General features: G+C 48.0%; 1 protein-coding gene across 19 annotated transcripts in view; it reads left to right on the top strand.

The window, feature by feature from the left end:
• The window catches only part of LOC135546294 (histone-lysine N-methyltransferase MECOM-like), a 212,750-nt gene extending 195,671 nt beyond the window's left edge, over positions 1-17,079 (top strand). For 7 of the 19 annotated variants that reach the window (XM_064974620.1, XM_064974613.1, XM_064974610.1 and 4 more), the window contains 10 exons: positions 1,492-2,914; positions 3,113-3,203; positions 4,087-4,113; positions 7,522-7,688; positions 8,792-8,869; positions 10,355-10,524; positions 11,757-11,901; positions 13,963-14,220; positions 14,446-14,647; positions 14,864-17,079. In XM_064974620.1, coding sequence (XP_064830692.1) covers positions 1,492-2,914; positions 3,113-3,203; positions 4,087-4,113; positions 7,522-7,688; positions 8,792-8,869; positions 10,355-10,524; positions 11,757-11,901; positions 13,963-14,220; positions 14,446-14,647; positions 14,864-14,998 — 2,696 coding nt within the window. In that variant the 3' untranslated portion in view covers positions 14,999-17,079. The remainder of the gene's footprint in view (positions 1-1,491; positions 2,915-3,112; positions 3,204-4,086; positions 4,114-7,521; positions 7,689-8,791; positions 8,870-10,354; positions 10,525-11,756; positions 11,902-13,962; positions 14,221-14,445; positions 14,648-14,863) is intronic. The other 12 variants (XM_064974622.1, XM_064974619.1, XM_064974609.1 and 9 more) reach the window with 5 other exon arrangements.
• Positions 17,080-23,176: the final 6,097 nt, after the last annotated feature.

Below are 23,176 nucleotides of genomic sequence, written 5' to 3'. Positions count from 1 at the left end.
AGCACAGGGATCTCCAACTTTTTCTAGATTGAGAGCTACTTTAAAAAATGTCTTTTTTTTTTGGTCTGGCCCTTTAATAGCTCACCGAGCGAGTGAGGAATGATGGTTTTGTACTGCTGCTGCTCATGTCATAGCAAAGTTTGCAAATAATAGATACAAATGATATACTTCTGCTAAGTAAGGCTACTTTGCAGTTATCATTTAATTGAGAAGATTTTGGGGAAAGTATTTCTGTCAACCCACAATATGGTTTTCACATAAACCTGCTACACACGGAGTGATAGACAAACGTTCGAAGCACACAGACAGACAAGGCAATATTGCTGGAAATCAATTGGCAGACTTTGGCTTTTTAAGCCAATAGTGGCTAACCAGGGGTGAGATAATGTCAGTGTTGCGTTGATTAGATAGTAGCTGAGAGCTTCAAGTGTCTGTTTCTTGTGAGATTTGTTTGTGACAGTTTTCAGTGGAAAACATGAAAAATAGCAGGAACTTTAAGAATTGTTTAGCGAGCTACTCATTTGTGGGCTGTGAGCTACTTGTGGTCAACCTGTTGGAGACCCCTGGTCTAGCCACTATGTTCTGTTCAACAATGTGGTCTGCCACATAGCAGGGTTGGCGTCCATGGGGTCAGACAGGGAAGGGACTGTGGGACTGTGGGAAGGTTACAGTGAGCTAGATGACAGGGACAGGGGGGAGTGGGGGGTGTGAGGGGAGGCGGGCAGCGGAGGACGTGAGCCCTGTCCCTGGGAACCCGGACCTGCAGGATAGGATTCATTCAACTCTGCTTCCTTCACAGGCTCAAAATAGAGCCATTGTGCCGTGTGTCTGCAAGTGAGTGTGTGTGCGTGTGTGTATGTGTGTGTGTCATGCGTTATGTGATATTTTAATATCTGTGAATGTGTCTGCATAAATCTATGTGTGTGTGTGTGTGTGTGTGTGTGTGTGTGTGTGTGTGTGTGTGTGCGTGTGCACTCATATGTGTGTTCTTGTCTATTGTGAGTTATGTGAATATCTATGAATGTGTATGCATGTCTGTGTGCACACGCGTGTGTATGTACGTGCACGTATGTGTTTGTTTACAGCCTCCTTGGGAGTCTGACCCTGGGAGCACAATGCCTAGAGGTGCACTGTGTTTCATGTGCAGGTGATGCCTTCCACTGACTCAGTCTCAGCCCCGAGGAACAAAGCCCCCTGACAATGCTAGGATCTGACGACTCATCTCATCCCCCCCCCCCCCCCCCCTTCACCTCACTGAAATAACATTCTCAGACTAGGACATCTTACACCCAGCTGGTGTCTTGTACTGTAGTCCCCCATTCTGAAATGCATGTATAGTGTCACGACTAAAGCCTGGAGGTTTTCCTTACGACTGGCTCTACGGGAAAACTCTTGGCCCTTATGGTCGGAGATGTACTCTGTGTATGTGTGGGTGTTTGTGGTGTTGGACATGTCTCTGAATGTCCCGTGTCTGTCTCCGTCTCCCTGCAGGCGAGGTGTGCCACAAGTCCTACACGCAGTTCTCCAACCTGTGCCGCCACAAGCGCATGCACGCCGACTGCCGCACCCAGATCAAGTGTAAGGACTGTGGCCAGATGTTCAGCACCACCTCCTCCCTCAACAAGCACCGGCGCTTCTGTGAGGGCAAGAACCATTTCACGGCAGGGGGGTTGTTCGCCCATGCCCAAGGCATGTCCCTCCCCGGTGTCCCTGGTGCCATGGACAAGGCCGCTATGGGTGGGATGGGGCACAGCAGTGCCAGCCTGGCAGACTACTTTGGGAACCGGCACCACAGTGGCCTGACGTTTCCATCCGCCCCTGGCTTCCCCTTCAGCTTCCCGGGCCTGTTCTCTTCTGGACTGTACCACCGACCCACCCTCATCCCGGCATCCTCCCCAGTCAGACGGCCCCCAGGTCCAGGTACGGAGCACAGCAAGGGCCCCCTCCTGTCGCCCAGCCCCAGGGCCCAGGAGGCCAGAGAGGTGCTCAAGACCCTCCGCAAGGAGGCATCGCCCGGCAACGAGCAGCCTCAGGGGACAGAGCAGCGACAGGCCCAGGGCTCCTCCTCCAAGCAGAGGCATGGCGGCGGCAAGATGAGCAGCCAATCAGAGAGCAGCGACCTGGATGACGTGAGCACGCCCAGTGGGAGCGACCTGGATACCACATCAGGCTCGGAGCTGGAGAGCGACATGGAGAGCGAAGGCCAGCGGGAGAGGGCACCCCGGGAGAACGGGAAGGGGCCCAAGAGGAAGGTGGGCGGAGGCCCCCAGAGCCCCCCCATCTTGACCAGTAACCATACTAAGGAGATCCAAGGCGGCCCCGCCTTGTTCCCTCCCTCGCTGGACGAGCACACGGCCGTCTCAGGGGCGGTCAATGACTCCATCAAGGCCATCGCCTCCATCGCTGAGAGATACTTTGGCTCCACGGGGCTGGCGGGCCTGCAGGACAAGAAGGTAGGCGCCCTGCCCTACCCCTCCATGTTCCCCCTGCCCTTCTTCCCAACCTTCTCCCCACCCGTCTACCCCTTCACAGAGAGAGAGCTCAGACCTCCAGGCCTCAAGGGGGAGCCCCAGTCCCCACCTGATGAACCCACCAAGAAAGGCCAGAGCAGGACCTCTGAGTCGCCCTTTGACCTTACCACCAAGCGCAAGCAGGAGGAGAAGGTCCCCGCCCCCTTTACCCCCGTCTCCAATTCCAAACCGGAGGCCTCCTCACGTTCCACCAATCAGGACCAGCCGCTGGATTTGAGCATGGGCGGCACGAGGCACCGCAGCAGTAGCCGCACCTCCCGGAGGGAGGAGTCGAAGAAGATCCACGTCTTTGGAGAAGACACGGCAGGGGTGGAGCTTCCTAAAGCCGACACTTCTCTGCAGCACGCTAGGCCCACCCCCTTCTTCATGGACCCAATCTACAGGTACTGTGAATCTCTAGAACTAAACCTCCCCAGTTCAAATATAACTCACTATCAGACTCATTTAGACCCGCTGTGTGTTATTATATTCTGTGTTAGCAATATGTGTCTTTAACTTCCTATAGGTACTTTTTCCTATATTGTTGGATGTGAATGTATTTTAGTGTCGGTGTCTAAGAACTGATAGAGTTGTAATATTAGCAGGGTTGAGAAGAGGAAGATGAACGATCCGTTTGAGGCTCTGAAAGACAAGTACATGCGGCCCACCCCGGGCTTCCTCTTCCATCCACAGGTAGGTCCTGTCCTGTCTCAGTGTTACTGTCGCTTCACAAAGACAGCCAGACCAGGGGCCCTTTTTGGTTTTGAGGCCCAGGCACGGTGAGGCAATCTGGGGGTGGTCCGAGGTGGTCTGCTTGTGATGGGGACCAGAGCCAGTGTTCAGCCTGATCCATGCTAAAGCATGTTTGGGTCTGGTCTGTCCTGTTCTCAGCTATCTGAACCAGATGTGGGAGAATGTGGGAGACTGAAAAGGGCACAAAGTGACACGTCCTCACATATGTGTCTTTGACTAAAATATAAAAACTGATACCCTTTTAAAGTTGCAGAATTTTGCCCCCGGACTCTACGCTGCCTGTGATTTCTCTATCGTGTGTAGCGTGACTCAGTGTGTGTGTGTGTATTGACATGCGTTGACATTCATGCGTTCGCTCTTCCCAGTAGTGAAAATTGGCCCGTAGGAAAAGTGAAAACATTTTCTCAGGGTCTGCTGTTTTTTACTGACCGTTTCAGGCCTGGTTTTTACTGGCTGTTTGAGTCGTCTGATTTATGTCCCCTCTCCACACTCTGTGAACCAGTCTCTAACTCTGTAAGGCCACATGGCCGCGGCACGTGGCTTAATGAGGTGTCCTATCAGTAGAAACAGTAACAGCGTTTAGGCCATTTTTATTACTTTACGATGTTTGGACACACAAATCAGTCGCAGAAACACTCTGACCACAGGGGCTCTTTATTTTGCAGTTGTACATTTTTGGGTTAGGGCTTTGTTACCAAGTCACCTGACCCCTTGTGACATCCTCATCCCCCAACCAATGCCCATGTGTTTCCAATAAAAAGCTGTTGATCCGTGGTCTACTTCCTGGTTCTGACTGCTCTTTTCCTTCTGTCCCGCCCATCAGTTTCGTATGCCAGATCAGAGATCCTGGGTAAGTTTCCTCAATACCTATATGTCTCTGTGCTTCTGCCTCTCCTAGACCCCCAGACTCCCCCTGTGTGTGCATGGGTCCTCATCATAACACCCTCCATGTCACTCAGCCTGCACATAGCTCTGGCCAATCTCCAGCAACTACTGACCAGGCATCATCCAATCACAAGCCATCAATTCTTATCGATGGATTTTAGACCTGTTTGTTGATCACATAAAAAAGGTTTTCTTAGCTTGCAATCTGCTTTTTCACTAGTAAAAAATTCATGTAAACGTTTAGATTAATTTCGAATTACTAATTTGTCCACATGACAGGCCTGGGATTTATAGCAGGGTTCCACCCTGTACTGCTAACGACACTGTGTGTTCTATATATATTTGCTTATTTGGAGAGTAAGGCAGTGCTGTTGGAATGGGCACAGAGCGGGTGAGATGAAGGGGGGGGGAACAGGGGGGACTGCTTTGCATCAGCGCGAGGGTAACAGTCACTTAGGGACCCAGGGAGGGAGGGGGAGTTCCTCCCTCTGACATCTGTTTCCAGATAAGATCAACAATTGAGAATGCATCTCACTAATTAAGGCGCTCTCAGCATCACTGACATCTGAAGATAACTAATCAACAGCTGGCCCCACAGAGACACTACGGCAACAAGCAAGTTCAGACAGGAGGGGGGGTTACATCTAAAGGGGATTTTTGGGGAATCACATTTAAGTAAATGTGCAGGTATTTATCCTCCTTGTTCCCACAATTAGACTTCTCACAATCTGTATTATATCAGATGAGATCTAGAGAACCTGACTTAAAATCTCTACAAATCTCTACAAATCTATACAATCTCAAAGGCTTTAGAGCCGTTTCTTCCGATTCTGACCTCTCTCACCGGTAGTAGACGACACGCAGGGTTCTCACAGAGAGAGTAACACAGCTGAACTGAACAGCCAGAGAGGAAGGAGAACGAGTGTGTATCAGAGGGAGGGTTGCCTCAGTAGACAGAAGAACAGCCAGGGTGGGCCTAGCTGTTTTAGCCTCAGCTTCTCGCTCTCAAACGAAAGTGTCTTATCTTGCACGACGGCTCAATATGGCAGACAGTTTTAGGGCTCCTAATGCGCAGGTGAGTTATGGCCTCTCATTGAGCAAGGAGGGAAACAAACTGAGCTTTAGCCCCCATGCCCATAAAGAGCCACAATGAAATACATATTGCACATTCACAAGAAATATGGAAGCATTTCACCCCCACCTTTCCCTCCCGTTCCCCTTCTCACGAGGGAGCCTTTGATTCACGGCACGGAGCATTGGCATATTCATAATCAAACGGGCCTGACACCCCACATCCTCCCGCAGTCGGAACTTTACACCCAGCCGTCACTCTTCATCAGCCCTGGCCTGTAACGTCTGTGGTCGTTCATCATCGGTCAGTTTCTCCATCTCTGTTTTCTCTCTGCTCTTTTTCTCTGTCTGTCTGTCTGTCTGTCTGTCTGTCTGTCTGTCTGTCTGTCTGTCTGTCTGTCTGTCTGTCTGTCTGTCTGTCTGTCTGTCTGTCTGACTCTTGCTCTCTCTCATTCTTCCTTTCACTCCCTCTCTCTACCACTCCCTCTCGATCTTTCTTTCTTCCTCTCTCTCTCTCTCTCTCTCTCGCTCTCCATCTCGGTAAAGTCTCAGAGTAACATGAGGCTGGAACAGTGAGATGGAATGTCAGGCGGTGAACAGGGCCCTTGGTGCTGCCGGAGGCCCCCAATCACTACTGATTTGTTACCTTATTGAAATAAGAATAAGGAACACAATCAAAATTCAATACACGCAAAATAATGCAAATTTGTGGCACTTTAAATAAAAAGCTGTCCAATGCTAGATAGGCTGATAGGCTGACAGGTCCCGCAGCCTGCTGGGACATCATCCCCCCCTCTTTCCTCTTCTCCTCCCCCATCCCTCCATCCCGCTCCCTCTCAGCACAGCGATATCATTATTGCCCGTGTCTGGCCCTTGATCAGTAATGTCAACATCTTTCATATTGACGAATGTGCTGTCTGCCTGCATTGTGCACCGAATGGTTTAGAGCCCAGCAGTGGATATGAATCACTCCTCTGCCCCTGCACACACACAGCGTGCGCACAGTGTGCACACATACGCAAACAGACGTAGAGCATGCAAGCACACACACAGAGCAAACAAGCACCCAGACACACATTCTCACACATTAACACACTCTTCCTTTCTTTCTCTCTCTTACACACACACACACACACACACATACACATACACACACACACACACACACACACACACACACACACACATTCTCTCACATACATTGTTGGCAGTTAATCAATTATGACCACCATGCAGCACACACACAAATACTAACACACACACACATACACACAAACACGAACACACACACACTAACACAGACATACACACCATCTGACATGTACATATATTTCCACTTTCCTCCAAGGATTTTATGCATATTTGATGAAAGCAAATGTTAGCCTTCATTAGTAAATTGCATACAGTCATTCTCTGTGTTTGTGTGTTTGTGTGTGTGTGTGTGTGTGTTTGTGTAAAACACAGTTGATTACATTCATACTCCACCTGACCTGACTTCCACTGGCCACTAGTCGTGGAATAAATCTGCATAATATTCCCATATACAATACCAGCCATGGAAAGGACATTCAGTAACACTCTGATCTGTGTAAAGTACAGTATTGGTTTCTATCTTCAATATGGCCTAGTTTGAATACAGCCTTAGTTAGTGGTGTCTTAGTGGTGTCTGCTGCCACTAGCTTCTGGGGCAACTGGAGGAGTATTTCGAGACATCGGGCTGTATTATTCCCTCCCTTGGTTGTGTATCATTCTGCTGGGTGGCGATGGAAATGAACCCTCATCTAATGTGTTGGGCTCCACCAAAGGCATATCCGTCATCTCTAGGAACACTACTTTTCAGTTGTAAGGTTAAATGTGTCCCTCGCTATCAAATAAATGTCTGAATCCAACTGCCTAGTTCGACCACGCACTTCAAGCAAAACACTTCCTACCACGCAATCTACCACTGTCTGTACAGCAGCGATGTGGTGCGGTTCGGACAAAGTGGGATTCAGAGCTTTATTTGATAGCGAGGGACACATTTAACCTTACAACTGGTAAGTAGTGTTATAGAGATCATAGATATGCCTTTGTTGATGGGGAAAACATTTTTTTTGTTAAGTTGCAGACATTAGGTTAGAGAATGATGCGCAAGCAAGGGAGTCAGTAATACAGCCCAATGTCCCAGAAGACTCCAGAAGTTGCCCCTGAAGTTATGCTGAAACCTGCCAGGTGATCAATTTGAATAAGGTGTGTTACTAACTGACTGACTTGGTTAAATGAAGTTTTTTCCTGACCATTCATGTGACATGTCTCTTCTCAGATGTCGGCCATTGAGAACATGGCGGAGAAGCTGGAGACGTTTGGTTCGCTTAACCCCGAGTCAGGTGACCTGATGCGCTCCGTCCCCTCCATGTTTGACTTCCGAGCCCCGCCCACTGCCCTCCCCGAGACGCTACTACGCAAGGGCAAGGAGCGCTACACCTGCAGGTAACCACGGAAACCGTTTACTGCAAATAGTACCAGAGGTTGTTTTGGAGATTTTATACAACTGTATTTTATTTTTTACATTTTGTCTTCACACTACTTAATCTCTGATTTTGGCCTTGTGACTTTCTGATTGAAAGTCCCATGGTTTTGATAAATTCCTATTTCTATACTTCTAAATTCATGAATTGAGTTGGATTTAATTGAATTTGATTGAATTGAATTGGAATAGACCCTAAACCTGAAAAGTTAATATGTCCTTGAGTGTATGTCCTATTTCCATTCCATGTCCTTGAGACACATTTCTACTTAATTTCCATGGCTGGCCAGTGTCAACCCTTTGAGGTGACTGTGTGTGCTCTGTTACTCAGTGAGGGGCTGTGCTTGGCTCCCTCTCTCTCCCACTGTTTACCCAGGGAGTTGGCCCTGATTAGCAGATTAATACGAGAGGTTTTGAGGCCCCGGCGGCGCTTTGATCTAACGCTTTGCTGTGTGTGTGGACAACACCCACTCTCTGCACCTCCCCATTGCTACATTATACACATGAAGTTACTCACACACATTCCATTAGCTTCAAGTGCTGAGTGTGGGAGTGAAATTAATATTCAAATAGCTATTTGTTAGTGGAATTATGCAACCATAAGACAATGCATAAAGTATGTTGCACTCCAGGTGGTTTTATCAGTTATTTGATAGAGATATGTGTTCTTTGGAATCTTTTTGGATTTATTGTGATAAGGTGTGTTTTTCCTATTGTGTGTTGTGTGTTGTGAGTTGTGAGTTGTGTGTTGTGAGTTGCGTGTTGTGTGTTGTGAGTTGTGTGTTGTGTGTTGTGTGTTGTGAGTTGTGAGTTGTGAGTTGTGTGTTGTGAGTTGTGTGTTGTGTGTTGTGAGTTGTGTGTTGTGAGTTGTGTGTTGTGTGTTGTGAGTTGTGAGTTGTGTGTTGTGTGTTGTGTGTTGTGAGTTGTGAGTTGTGAGTTGTGAGTTGTGAGTTGTGTGTTGTTAATGCTACATGTTCTAAGATATGCCACTTACATTTGAATACATTTTCTGCTGGTAATTTTACTCTAAGATGTATGGTGACACAAGGTGTTCTCTGCCCATCAGATACTGCGGTAAACTATTCCCACGGTCTGCCAACCTGACCCGCCACTTAAGGACACACACGGGAGAGCAACCGTACAGGTAAGACTCACACACACACACACACACACACACACACACACACACACACACACACACACACACACACACACACACACACACACACACACACACACACACACACACACACACACACACACACACACACACACACACATCATGCGTGAACATACCCAGCATTAAAGGAGGGTCAGCTGTGGGATGAGGGATGTGGGAACAGGAAATGATCATTCCGTGCTGACAGAATTACGTCCCTCTAACCCTCCTCCAACGTCAGTTTGTCTCACCCTGCGAGCACAGACAATACTGAACAGAGACAGGACAGCTTTTCATCACAGTATAAGCCATCTGTTAATGTCTGTCAGATAACCTACACACACTGTCTGAGTCCTCCCAGACAGCCATCGTTCATCTATCAGACCCAGTCCGCTGCTACACGGATGTTTTCCGCGCAGCATTCTTGTATGTTTTCCTACGCCGTTAAAAGACTGGGACAATTATCATTCGGCTAAATGTTTTGCCTTATGAAAAATGGTGGCCGACGTCTGGTTGACAGGAGGGAGGTTTGAACTTAAAGATGGGGGAAGGGTGTGGCAGGGAGAGGAAAGGGGGAGGGGAGAGGGGAACGGGGGGTAAAGAAGGAAATTTGGTGAAAAATGGGGGGTGATGAGGAGCATGGGCAGATGTCCGCGGGTAGTAGCTGGAATAATGACTGTGATGTCGGAGGGGGCGACTCGGAGCCCGCACACACACACACACACACACACACACACACACACACACACACACACACACACACACACACACACACACACACACACACACACACACACACACACACACACACACACACACACACAGAGAGACACATACATACAGTACACAGTCCAGGGGAGGCCAGTTGACCACAGGGGAGAACCTCAGGCCTCTGTAGCAGCCTGATAGATTGAGCCTCTACCCGCTGGCACATCATTAAAGATCTCTGCTGTTTATTGTACTTTTTGCGAAGATAACTGGGCGCTCCTGAGGGACGGCCAATCGGGCGAGCTAATTCCAGCTAGAAGAAAAGATGTAATCATCTTGTATAATTTTGCATGGGGGGGGGGCTTGGCTCTAACAGATTTGTTGTATGCCTGTTTTGTGAGAGAAGAATGTGAATGTGTGTATTGCGCTGGCGGAAGATAAGAGACAGAGCTGGTTTCACCTTGAACGAGCTCCTCCATCATGTCTGAAAGAGTGGGGGATGATGGGGGCTGTCCATGAATACATGTGTGTGTGTGTTCCACCGGGAATTTGTACAGCATCATTTGAATCATTCACTGTCAAAGGGATACTTCAGAGTCAGATGAACTCATGGATGCCATTTATATGACTCTGCATCCAGTAAGAAGGAGGTTAGAGGTAGTTTTGCGAGCCAATGCTAACTAGCATTAGCGTAATGACTAGAGAGTCTATGGTATCTATCTTTGACCTCTTGGAGTGACCCCTACCTATCTGTCTCCTCAGGTGTAAGTACTGCGACCGCTCGTTCAGCATCTCCTCCAACCTGCAGCGCCACATCCGCAACATCCACAACAAGGAGAAGCCCTTCAAGTGTCACCTGTGTGACCGCTGCTTCGGCCAGCAGACCAACCTGGACCGTCACCTCAAGAAGCACGAGAACGGTAACCTCTCAGGTGAGAGAGCCTCTCAATCAATCAATCAATCAACCAATCAATCAATCAATCAATCAAAGCCCTTGTTACATGAGTGGTGCTTTACTGAAACCTAGGAAATGAACCTGTGTAGCAGTAGTGAACTTACATCCAGTAACTTGCAGGTGCAGGGTGTCATGTAAAAATATACGCAACGTGAAATAGTTCCCAATCGTTCTGATTGTGACGTCATGTTGTAAAATTTCTCGTGGCGTGAAAATGTTCCCAGCTCTTTATGTGGATGGCTGAGCTCGTGTGGATGTCTCTCTCTCAACGTTGCTCACCCTTGATTTAGCTAGCTAGCCGGTGGAGATGGCTTGTTCTCAGAGGTGTCCAGTTTTAGCTTGTTTGTATAGGTACATACCAAAAATAACGTAATGAAAGAAAGACAGATACACATTTGAATGCTCCCGCAGTTTTATTGTGAAATGTTTCGACCCTTACGAACTCCTTTGGGTCCAAGCGTTGTGCAATAAAACTGCGGGAGCATTCAACAGTGTGTCTTTCTTTCTTGAAATGACCAAAACTGCTGATGAATCAAATCAGATATATTTATATACTGCGTGAGCACTCACTCACTCACCCTCAATTGCCTCTGTCAATTCTCCAGCTGTATATAATGTGAAATGTAATTTACTTACGGTTAAAGAAAGAATTTGGGGAAAGTAAGAAATGAGATTAAATGAATCTGTCGCCCGTCTCTGCGACAACACAATTGCGTTCTGAATGTTCACCGACTCTGCTGCTTTCGGCGGTACAAATCATCGCCGGTTGAGTCTGATAGGTCGCTCTGCGTTGCAACGACTCACTGAATCACATCAGAAACGTGGAGGCAAGCAGGCGACACCTGGCCAGACGCCCGTTGTAAAGCTAGTCCGGTTGATCAGATACAGTCACTTATTAAAGCAAACATTGGCATTCTCTGGAGACCTAGAGACTCATACACATGGTCCTGTCACTTATTAGAGTCAACATAATATTGGTTCACTTAAATACTTCCAGGTAATAAGGCCAGTGGAAGTGTGCTATTCGTGCAGGCCTTGGTCCAACACCAACAGTAGATTCAGTACATACTGGTACACCCGGTCAGTGGATTGGTTTCTCGTCAAGTCTCATCCAAAGGGAGAATCCAATGGGGCTGTCACTGTGGACTTAATTGTATTCTTTTAATACCAATATTCAAACTGACTGATTACAATGTTGTCTTTTTGTAGGCACGGCTGCGTCCTCCCCTCGGTCAGAGCTGGACAGCAGCAGTGCCATCCTGGACGACAAAGAGGACTCCTACTTCAACGAAATACGAAACTTTATCGGCAACACAGGCCAGAACCAGCCGTCCCCTGACCATTCTGAGGAAGGGTAAGTCCCATGTTTTGTGTGGATGTGCCTATACTATATGTATGTGTGTCCAAAAAAATGCTTGGACAAACAGTACACGCATTTATCATTCATCTTATCCTCTGTAGCACACACACACACACACACACACACACACACACACACACACACACACACACACACACACACACACACACACACACACACACACACACACACACACACACAATGAGAGGCCTGCTTTTCTGCAGCACATATCCCGTGCTTGAGGCTAAACATTGAGGTGATTATAGACAAACATGGGGGGACATGGCCTCTCTCTGCTGGCCTGCTAGGGCATTCTGATGCTCTTCAGCCTTTATTCATGTCTGTGTGTGTGTGTGTGTGTGTGTCTCAGACCAACAAACAATCATCACTGACGACATCTGGATAATTACCACGTTTGGAAACGTGCTGGAGCTTTTCACAACTGTTGACTTTGGGCCATGCATGTGCACCGGTATCGGCCTTGCATACAATTATGTCTGATGATTATGCTAATCAATTCTTGTAAAACTATGATCAGCTTCGGGATAGGGGTCGGCTGCAGGTCGCGGGTTTGTTTTTACGTGCCCTGGGTTTGATCAGGGAGGTAGAGATAGAGATCTCTCGGTCTTTCTTTTGATTGTGTAAAAAAGGGGTTGTGGGTGCAGCGTCACAGAGACGTGGGGAGAGAGGGGAGAGGAGGGGGTGAGGCAGGAGGACCCGGGAGCGACTAGCTCCCACATCTGGAAGCAACATGTCCGCCTACAGGAAGAAAGTCGGAGAAGGTGGGGTCAGGGGGTCGGCCCGTGTTTCCTTTCAAAGTGCGGCACTCCTGAGTACCTCTGATAGATACTTTATCCCCAGCAAATTACCGCGTTTGAAAGCGTAATTAACGAATCTGTTTTCATAATCACAGCGGCTCTGGTCTCGGCCGGCGCTGCTGGTCTCGCTATGCGGTGCGCGGCGATGTCGACACGACATGGCAACTACCGCTTTGGCAGTCCTGGCCCTCTCCCAGTCCCACCCAAGGGGCACGTTGCTTTTCAACTCTGTCTAATTCCCGCTATAATCGCCCCACTCTGATAAATCTAGAGGTGGATAGCAGATCCTCTAAAATATCTACCGCAATTGTTCTCCCACTCCTTCTCTTTTCGACTCATTGTAAACTCAGCTTTTCTTCTTTTTCAAATAGATCATTTCCTGGACTCTTCAGGGTCCTCTAATCTATGAGCGATTTTGGCGGGTGTATAAGTAGGGTCCACAGCCAGACTTTGTTTGCTAGCCTCGTCTAGAAACAGACATAGTTGGGAGCTGACGAGAGACATCCCGGAGTGTAATTAGTGAATCGGTCTTAATGTGGTTCAAGATGATTTACCAAATGGTGGTTTCCTGAGTCTGCAGAGACAGTGGGCAGATACAACCCCAGTCAGGTTTTGATCGCTGGGCCTTTTCTCTCCGTGGGGACCAGGGAAATGGGCCGCTTGGCAAGGCCCTCATAACTCTCCCACCAAACGGGTCTGTCAGCTAAATATTTTGCCTATTAGATGAATCTGAGATAGTAGGAAAATAAACAACGGGAGAGGCCGAGCAGTGCTGTTAAGTGCTGCAGCGATCAGCGAGACGCTCATAGAGCTTGTGCCCAGAGGGGCCCTCGAGACGTGATGACAAACGGGATTCCGGCTCTGCCTCTCTCTGCCCCAGCTCAGCTGCCATGGCTCGCTCCACCCTGCTCTACCCACTCGCTCTCTATCCTCTCTATACTCCCATTGTTCACTCAGGAAGGAGGGACTCTTACAGGGACTGACTGGCCAAAATATACAAGACCACAAGACCACATTTCATTATAAAGTTTGATGTAAGAATGAGTGTGAGTTTGCCTTGTATCCATAACTGCATGGTGCACGGGAATGATAGAAGGTTAGAATTGGCTTCAGAACGTACAGTCTGGATACAATGTGGCTAAGTGTGAGTGTGTATATTGCTTATGTAAAGTTTGTGCAGTGCTGTGCGAGTGATGTGCTAGGTTTTACACATGTATTTCCTGGTCTCCGCTCCTAGGTTGAACGGGGGTCCTTTCGAGGAGGAGAAGCCCCTGATGGCCAGCCACGGGTCACGTGACCTGGAGGAGGGGGAGGGGGAGGGGGAGGAGCTTGGCGCCGAGGAGGAGGAGGAGGAAGGGGAGCAGAGCGACTCCGCTGCTGGGAAACCTAGAGACGAAGCTCCCCCCAGCAACCTAGATGATGACATCATACACAACGAAATAGAATTTGACGGACCTAGCGATTTGGACCTCAACTGCAAGACCTCCCCAAGGAGGTAATAGTAGTGAGGATGTGCCTCCAGCATAAATATCCACTCACACAACCATGTGGACTAGAATATATGGACACATACATATATGTATCAAGCTGAGACATTGTGACAGTATATTGACAGTATATAACCCCCCCCCCCGAAGGGATCATTGGATGAAATTGAGTTGAGTTGAATTGAGTTGAATTCATTTAAGTTGACTTGAGAAGTTGAATTGAATGTTGACAGGGATTCGGTTGTCTCCCTCCTCTCCAGCTATGAGGAGGAAGAGGATCAGAGTAGCTACTCTGCGCTGGATCACATCCGTCACTTCTCTGACATGCATAAGATGGAGGACAGTGAGTTCAGTGACGGGGACGGCACCGCCTTCGGCTCCCCCAGCCTGCCTGAGGCCGTCAAACAGCCCCTGTACAGGAAATCCAAGTCCCAGGTGGATGTGTGTGTTTGATGTGTGTGTGAGATATAACATATAATGATAACATGATAATGTACAAAAAAGTCTGAAAATGTATGCACTTATTCGCTCTGAATACGAGCATCTGCTAAATGACTAAAATGTAAATGCACGTGTGTGTGTGTGTGGGGGGGGTGTGACTTTAGGTGTGTATTGGAGTTAACCTGTCCTTCTCCCTCTCCCTCTCCCCAGGCGTACGCCATGATGCTGTCTCTGGCTGACAAGGACGCGCTCCACCCAACCAACCACACACCAGCCACCATGTGGCACAGCCTGGCGCGGGCCGCTGCTGAGTCCAGTGCCATCCAGTCCCTCAGCCATGTATGATACCCCGATCTCTGACCTCTAACCCCCCCCGACCCCAACCTATCGCACTGGGAGCCCTTGGGGGCCGTCAGCGGGGCCCCTGGCCCTTGGCCCGTCACAGACTGCCGAGCAGAACCACGGCCCATCTGACTGCTGAGCAGAATGCCTTACACACGAGCAGGGTCACCGTCCACAGAGAACCGCCCAGCCCAGCACTCCAAGAGATCCAACAAAACATCCCTCCTGTGACCTTAAATTGAGTCATTATGTTTGTTATCGACGACAATGATGATGATAGTGATTATTGATTATGGTGAAAATAAAAATGATAAATAATAATAGCTGTATTTATTCTGGTGAGTTTCTATGTTTTGCACAGCAGCAGCGGCTGGTAGGAGGGATGATGGAGATGGTTTTGTTAGATGTTACATTGCTAGAGCATGTCATGTGTCCACTCAGTGGAACTGTGTCACGTGTCCACTCAATGTCATGTGTCCACTCAGCTGAGAACATTTATCCTCTGTGTGATGTTGTTTGTATTTGGAGAACCCATTCGGGACCGCGGTCCAACCACGGTTTGATATGTGTACAGAGTACAGACCCTACCTAGCCCCACATAGCCCAACCTATTCTTACCAGGCCTCACCTAACCACCCCTAGCTCCATCTAGAATCACATAATCCTACCTAGACCTACCATGCCACAATACAGCTAACTCACCCCACATTATTGCCCAACCTAGACGGAGACCTGGCCTTCAGACCATCTCAGCTGGATTGGAGTATCAGTGAAATATGTTACGAGAATGATTCCCCTTAACCCCTGAATATAAACAGGTCTTTTCCATCAACATGTACTTATATAAATGCTAGGATACTTGGAAGGGTGGTGCTGAGTAAAGACTCGGGTCCAAAATGAACCACACCTCTCCGAGAAAGATGGTGCTACAAACGCATTACGACAAGATTGTCGATCAATGAAGAACAAAAGAAAAAGAAACATTGAAAACGGAGAAAAATCGGACTGGTTTTACCACCTAAGAAGGAGTTTGCATAGCTACGTGTGTCTGCACAATCACAGAACTGTACACGAGTGTCTGCAAACTGCGGCTCTGAAGCTGCACTCGGTCCCACCCTGCTGCGCTCTCTGTGAAAGGATCTAAGTAGTTTGTCGTTTTAGCGGAAGAAAAGAAGAAACCACAATCTTTTTTTTTTACTCTGAAAAAGTAGCAAGTGCTGAAGTTGATCGTTATTAAACTGTAAAAAGGCATCTCTTCCCCTTTCTTGAAACCCCAAACTCATCGTAGTCGGCCAACGATACCACTAATTAGCCTAAATGCTAGTCGTTAGCTACCCCCATCCTCGTGTCTTTCATTTTTTAGACAATCATGTTTTTTTGTTGGGTTTTTTTCTACATTTTTATTGTTGTTGTTGATGTTATTGCTGTTGTATGTTGAGAATTGTATTTATTTCTTGGCAAACTGTAGTTTGTTTACTGAATAGCACTGCTCTTACCCATAGTGAAGGGGAGATTCCTCACTGGGGCCTACTCCAGAACTCAATGGGGTTTGTAGATGACGTTTGAGTGCCAGATAGTATTAAACATACCATTCACTCTTTATTCTTCTAATGAAACTGGTTGATGATGAATAGATATTACTTTGTTTTTTTTGTACGACAATTTATTGATCCAATTGTAAATGGAAAAAAACAAACATTATAAAGACATGAACAGATAAAAAGATGCCAGGTATAAGTTCTTCATAGTCGCATGATTGGTCTCCATAGATCTGTATCTGACAGTTTTCTACGGTTGTCTGCAAGCTTGTGTGACGTTCAGTCCATGTTAATCCCTTGTGCCAAACCTATAATAAATAACAGATTATATTCATTTATCCTCCCATTTTGAGGGACCAGATTGTTTGTTTGTTTTTTTGTTTGTTTTTTTGTCATTGATGTTTTTGTTTTTGTTTATAATCCATTTTAAAAAGTAATCAGCAAGTTGAGGTACTTTGTTTTAATGCTTTCTACAATGTAACTGTAATGCATTTCAATTCAATACTGTGGGAGGAGCAACTAAAAAATAAAGGACTACAATGTGGATTAAGTGTGTGCTCTTGCTTTTTCTCTCTCTTTCTCTCTGTCTCCCGCTTTCTCTTCCTCTCTCTGACTCTCTCTCTCCCTGCCCCCTTCCACTTCCCTCCCTCCCTCATGTCCAGACAGTGTGTTAAAATAAGAACTGGGAGTCAGAGAGACACCTGGCCCTTTCTCCTGGCTCTCTCAGGGCCTCCAAGTGCGAGACTGAACTCTGGTCCCCCCTTTCTTCCCAGATCCTGGCACAGAGAGCGAGAGAGACAGAGGGAAAGAGAGATTGAGCCAGACACAGAGGGAGAGAAAGAAAGAGAGATTGAGCCAGACACAGAGGGAGAGAAAGAAAGAGAGAGAAAGAGAGGCTGAGGGAGAGAGGGACGGAGGAGCTGAATGTGGTAGTGTAGTGGAAGCGGAGGCAGGAATGTGTCCTCTTTATTTGGGGCCATGTTGTGGGCCATGATGGATGAGGCGGGGAGATGTGATGACCTGGCTCATCGCTCAAACGCTCAATAAGACTTCCCATCCTGCAGGCGTCCCTGTCAGAACCCCTCTTGCCCCTCCTCATCCCTCCCACACCCCCTCTGTCACGGCTCGCATATGTGGGCGGACATTGTGGCTGAGAAGCCCCACTCACTTCCATTGTCCAGTCATGAGTGGGGGGTTAGAGTGGGGTGTTTGGGGGACTGACAGTGGCTATCCCAAGCCCAGACTCTCCAACGCACGTACAGTGGCTCTCAATAAGCCTAATGGATGGGATGTTTTTTTAAGCGGGCCTCGTCGATCAGCCCCGCCGTTACGTCAGTTCTCCTCCGAGCAGCTCCGCGGGGTGTCCAGCTTTGATGAGGTCACGGCGGGTCAGGCAGTGTTGATGAGGTCAGTGTGGGTCATCCAGCATTGATGAGGTCAGCCTGTGCGAACGGTGCAGGGTCGTAATGGAGTGGAGGTGATAATAGCCTGGAGTATAGGAGGCTATAGGCTGAATGGACCAGTGGGGACAGTATGTATGTATGGACCATTACTGACCTGCCCCACCACAGGGTCATAACACAACCTGCACTACGCCCTCTGCTGGAGATTATTATAGTAACAACTTAAAGACATGCTCTGGAACTTTGGCAACTGGATGTGTCAATGTGTAGTTCATATATGCATAATCTATGAGCAGAATGACTGTTTTACCTCAAATAGCCACAGAATCCCTGTGCAGCGCCATTTTCCCTACATTTCCCACCCGTGAACCAGCCCCCTAGCAATTCGAGTTACAGCCAATGAGCTTCAGCCCCTTGTCATTTGATTGACAGCTAGCAAGATGCACACAGAGCAGAGAGAGAGAGAGAAAGAGAGAGAGACAGAGATGAGAGCAATGACGTGCTGCACATATCTGCACAGATATGACGCAGTACAACATTTCCGGGGACCTGTTTTGTCTCTTGAGTGCAACTTTCAGAACTACTAGCTAAAAGGTATGCAAATCTTAAGGAGAATCTCTTTGTGTTTTCAACATCATGCTCAAAGGCTAAACTAAGATACCTGTCATTGTAAAGAATACTAGCCAGGCTATTACTTCACCATAGTCAAATCCATAGACCAAAGAGGGGACCTTCCCTCTTGAAATAACTCCAAATTATGAATTGAAACTAGGGTAGTGTGTGTATGAATGTGATTGAGTGTGTGTGGGTGGGGGGTGAAGGAGGCATGGGTCATGGCTTGGCAGTGTACCCTGTTGGGCTCCTCAGCATTGCTAATTTGATCATGGTGGATTAGCACATGCCAGTGTCGCCCATGCCTCGGCTCACACTTAATCCACACACTGAGACCCGTTATTACCACCATTAACCCACAGCTCCACATAAAGACCTCTGTGTGTGGGTGTGTGTGTGTGTGTGTGTGTGTGTGTGTGTGTGTGTGTGTGTGTGTGTGTGTGTGTGTGTGTGTGTGTGTGTGTGTGTGTGTGTGTGTGTGTGTGTGTGTGTGTGTGTGTGTGTGTGTGTGTGTGTGTGTGTGTGTGTGTGTGTGTGTGTAGGGGATATCTGAATGTATTTCTTCTGAATCATCGCCTCTGTCCCAGATGGCACCTTAATTCATATATTATGCACTTTTGAGCAGGGCTCTAGTCAAAGGTAGTGTGCTTTGTAGGGAAAAGGGTGCAATTTGGGTGTGCGTGCATGCATGCATGCATTTACCCAGGCAGGGGTAACACAGTACAGCAGTGTGGATTAGTTAATGTGATCTGGTTTATTTAATTGAGGTGTGTGTCAAAGAGGCGGGGTGTGTGGTGCCCCCGTGGGGTGTGTGTGTGCGTGTCAAGTGTGTGTGTGTGCGTGGGCGTAGTAGTGGGCTGTGGTGGTCCTCTCCTCAGTAGGGCTGGGAGCCACTCAGCTAATGGGGAAGCTGGCAGAGGCTCAGAATCCATCAGGACTCATTATGGCCCCCCCTCCCTCCTCTCTCTGCTGCCACGGCCACCCGCCCAGTGGGCCCTTGTGTGGCACACTGTCGCCCGTTCACTGGAACATACATCACACCCCAGAGAGAGAGAGAGAGGCAGCTGGCTCTCATACTGATTAACTTGGCACCCCTGCTGACTCAAATGCCAGGGGAAACATCGTTGAAGAGGAAGGCATGGGTGTGTACAGTACAAGGGGCGTGGAGGAATGGAAAGGAATGTGCTTGCTTACAGTTGGCACCAAGCGACAGCCAAAAAGGGGGGGAACTCCAACAAATCATCACACTGAGTTTTTGTCTTGTTGTTCAATAGTGGCAACACCCCCAGAGTTTCCCTACATCCCTGGGTACTTGTGTAGTGAAGGGATAAGCCAGCCATCCAGCCTGGTCAGGCTACAGACAGGACAGCCTACCCAGGCAGCTCCTTTTCTCCCTGGGAACAGAGAGCTGCCGAGCTCCTTAACACCCCTGGTGGTTTCATTTGTTTTTCTCCCCAGGGGCTATGGGTCATTATTGTTATTGATGGGGGATCAGCACAGGCCAGCTAGAGGAATCAGCTAGGGGAACAGGCCAAGGGAACAGGCTAGGGAAACAGGCCAAGGGAACAGGCCAGGGGAACAGGCCAGGGGAACAGGCAAAGGGAACGGGCTAGGGGAACAAGCAAAGGGAACAGGCTAGGGGACAGGCCAAGGGAACAGGCTAGGGGAACAGGCAAAGGGAACGGGCTAGGGGAACAGGCCAAGGGAACAGGCTAGGGGAACAAGCCAAGGGAACAGGCCAGGAGAACAGGCCAGGGGAACAGGCAAAGGGAACGGGCTAGGGGAACGGGCAAAGGGAACGGGCTAGGGGAACAGGCCAAGGGAACAGGCTAGGGGAACAAGCCAAGGGAACAGGCTAGGGGAACAGGCTAGGGGAATAGGCCAAGGGGAACAGGCAAAGGGAAAGGGCTAGGGGAACAGGCCAAGGGGAACAGGCAAAGAGGAACAGGCAAAGGGAACGGGCTAGGGGAACAGGCAAAGGGGAACAGGCAAAGGGAACGGGCCAAGGGAACAGGCTAGGGGAACAGGCCAAGGGAACAGGCCAAGGGAACAGGCCAGGGGAACAGACCAAGGGAACAGGCCAGGGGAACAGGCAAAGGGAACGGGCTAGGGGAACGGGCCAAGGGAACAGGCTAGGAGAACAGGCCAAGGGAACGGGCTAGGGGAACAGGCTAGGGGAACAGGCCAAGGGGAACAGGCAAAGGGAACGGACTAGGGGAACAGGCTAGGGGAACAGGCCAAGGGGAACAGGCAAAGGGAACGGGCCAGGGGAACAGGCCAAGGGAACAGGCTAGGCCAACAGGCCAAGGGAACAGGCTAGGGGAACGGGCAACGGGAACGGGCTAGGGGAACAGGCCAGGAGAACAGGCCAGGGGAACAGGCTAGGGGAACAGGCTAGGGGAACAGGCTAGGGGAACAGGCCAAGGGGAAAAGGCAAAGGGAACGGGCTAGGGGAACAGGCAAAGGAAATGGGCCAGGGGAACAGGCCAAGGGAACAGGCTAGTGGAACAGGCCAAGGGAACAGGCTAGGGGAACAGGGCAAGGGAACAGGCTAGGGGAACAGACCAAGGGAACAGGCTAGGGGAACAGGCCAAGGGAACAGGCAAGGTGAACAGGCCAAGGGAACAGGCCAGGGAAACAGGCCAAGGGAACAGGCCAGGGGAACAGACCAAGAGAACAGGCCAGGAGAACAGGCCAAGGGAACTGCCATGCACATGGTTTTAATATGACAGTCTTAATCAGGGCAGTCGTGTTAGCGGAACCACTTTGAGTTTGTTGTTGAATACCGGAAAAAAGACTAGGACTACCAGTTTAAGCACTCCCAAATTGCACCCTTTTCCCTACAAAGCACACTACCTTTGACTAGAGCCCTGCTCAAAAGTGCATAATATAGGAATTAAGGTGTCATCTGGGACAGAGACGATGATTCAAGATAAATGCATTCAGATATCCCCCCCCCACACACACACACACACACACACACACACACACACACACACACACACACACACACACACACACACACACACACACACACACACACACACACACACACACACACACACACAGTTGTCTCCAGGTCAGGTAGGGAGAGTCAAGATTTTTCGTATAAATTCTTGTTTTTTTGCACCATGCTCAGCGCCATCCAGTGGTGGACATAGAACAAGTGCACCAAACTGTGTTTCTAGATAAGATCAATTCACTAGGGCCCCAATTCCCACCAGAGTTAAGCACACATAAAGGGAAAGCTATTCTCTTTTTATGCACTTCTCTCTCTATACTTATTCTGACCTTGACCTTGAGCATGAGAACTGCATGCTATTCACCCACTATTCATCACGGTGATGTACGAAATGAAGGTGTGGCGGAGGTGTCTACAGGAAAAGGCATCTACCTTCTTTTTCCAATAGAAATACACAGCATTCTCCATGCATTATCATTTATATATGGATAAGAGCTAGCGATAAGAGCTAGTGATAAGAGCTTGGTAAAGGAGTAATCCGTTTGGAGAAGGGGATTGTAAATACACATAGTGATTGTTTTAGATCATTTTTCCTTATGATCCCTGGAGATCCAATGTGAAACCAGCCACATGTATTGGGCCCCTTTTCCACAGTGAAATGGGCTATAAATAGATGTGCCGTTATTCCGAATTGTAATAGTGTGCCCATAATTTGCGTGGGTGAAATTTGGGCACGCAAGATATGGGCTTCTGTAGAGCTGAACCTGCAGAGTTGCTTTAATTATAGCCTATGTCAGGCTTTTCTCCTTTTACAATTTGTTTCATGTTCAATATTAGCCACAATCAGTAATACCCACATACATTTTTAACTGTCACTTTAGTGTTCATTTTCTTCAATTTGTAGCTTACATCTCACATCATTCCATTCCATTGACCTTTCTTTCCTCTGTCACGTCTGTGCAGTTGTTCCTGAGGGTCACTAGCATTACTGGATCATATTAGGCTAACGCTGTACAGTACTTTAGGACATGTAGCCTATTAGAATCATTATGGAACAGACCACACGTAGCAGGTTAAACCTGGAGCCTGGCGTATGGCTCGTACAGTTCCATGATTAGTCAGAATGAGGGTAGATTTATAGGACTATTGTTCAACCTCTATTGTGCACTTTTTTTCCACCTTCCAATATTTCATGGATGGAACTTGAATATGACAAGTTTCAGAATGAATCAAACCACTGTATTTTTTATTCATCAATATATTTTGTGCATCATGGCTCTCCAAACCTGTTTTTTAATGATTTAATGATACATACTTTCCTAACCCTAAAATGTGCCTAAATAATCTACATGAGAGTATTTTGTTGTTGTAATTATCTTTTTATTAGAATGTTAGAATGTCATTTCACAGAGGTTACATAGAAACCAAACAAAGTGTATGACACAGACTAAGTAGGAGTTAGAATACAGAAAAACACTATACAAAAAAGGCAGTCAGAAAATATATAAAAACATCACAATTATAACGTGTCATTTATAGGAGGTTTTCTAAAAGGACTTCAATGGAGACCAGATTTTCTAAAAAGTAGGGTTAGAATAGCAGAAGCTTGAGAAAGCCACATTCTCGCAGATGGTACTTCAGGTGTGGGCAAAAATAACAATATGCA

The sequence above is a fragment of the Oncorhynchus masou genome, chromosome 9 (assembly GCF_036934945.1).
Source record: "Oncorhynchus masou masou isolate Uvic2021 chromosome 9, UVic_Omas_1.1, whole genome shotgun sequence".
Lineage (NCBI taxonomy): Eukaryota > Metazoa > Chordata > Actinopteri > Salmoniformes > Salmonidae > Oncorhynchus > Oncorhynchus masou.
This window is presented reverse-complemented; position numbering and strand designations above follow the sequence as displayed.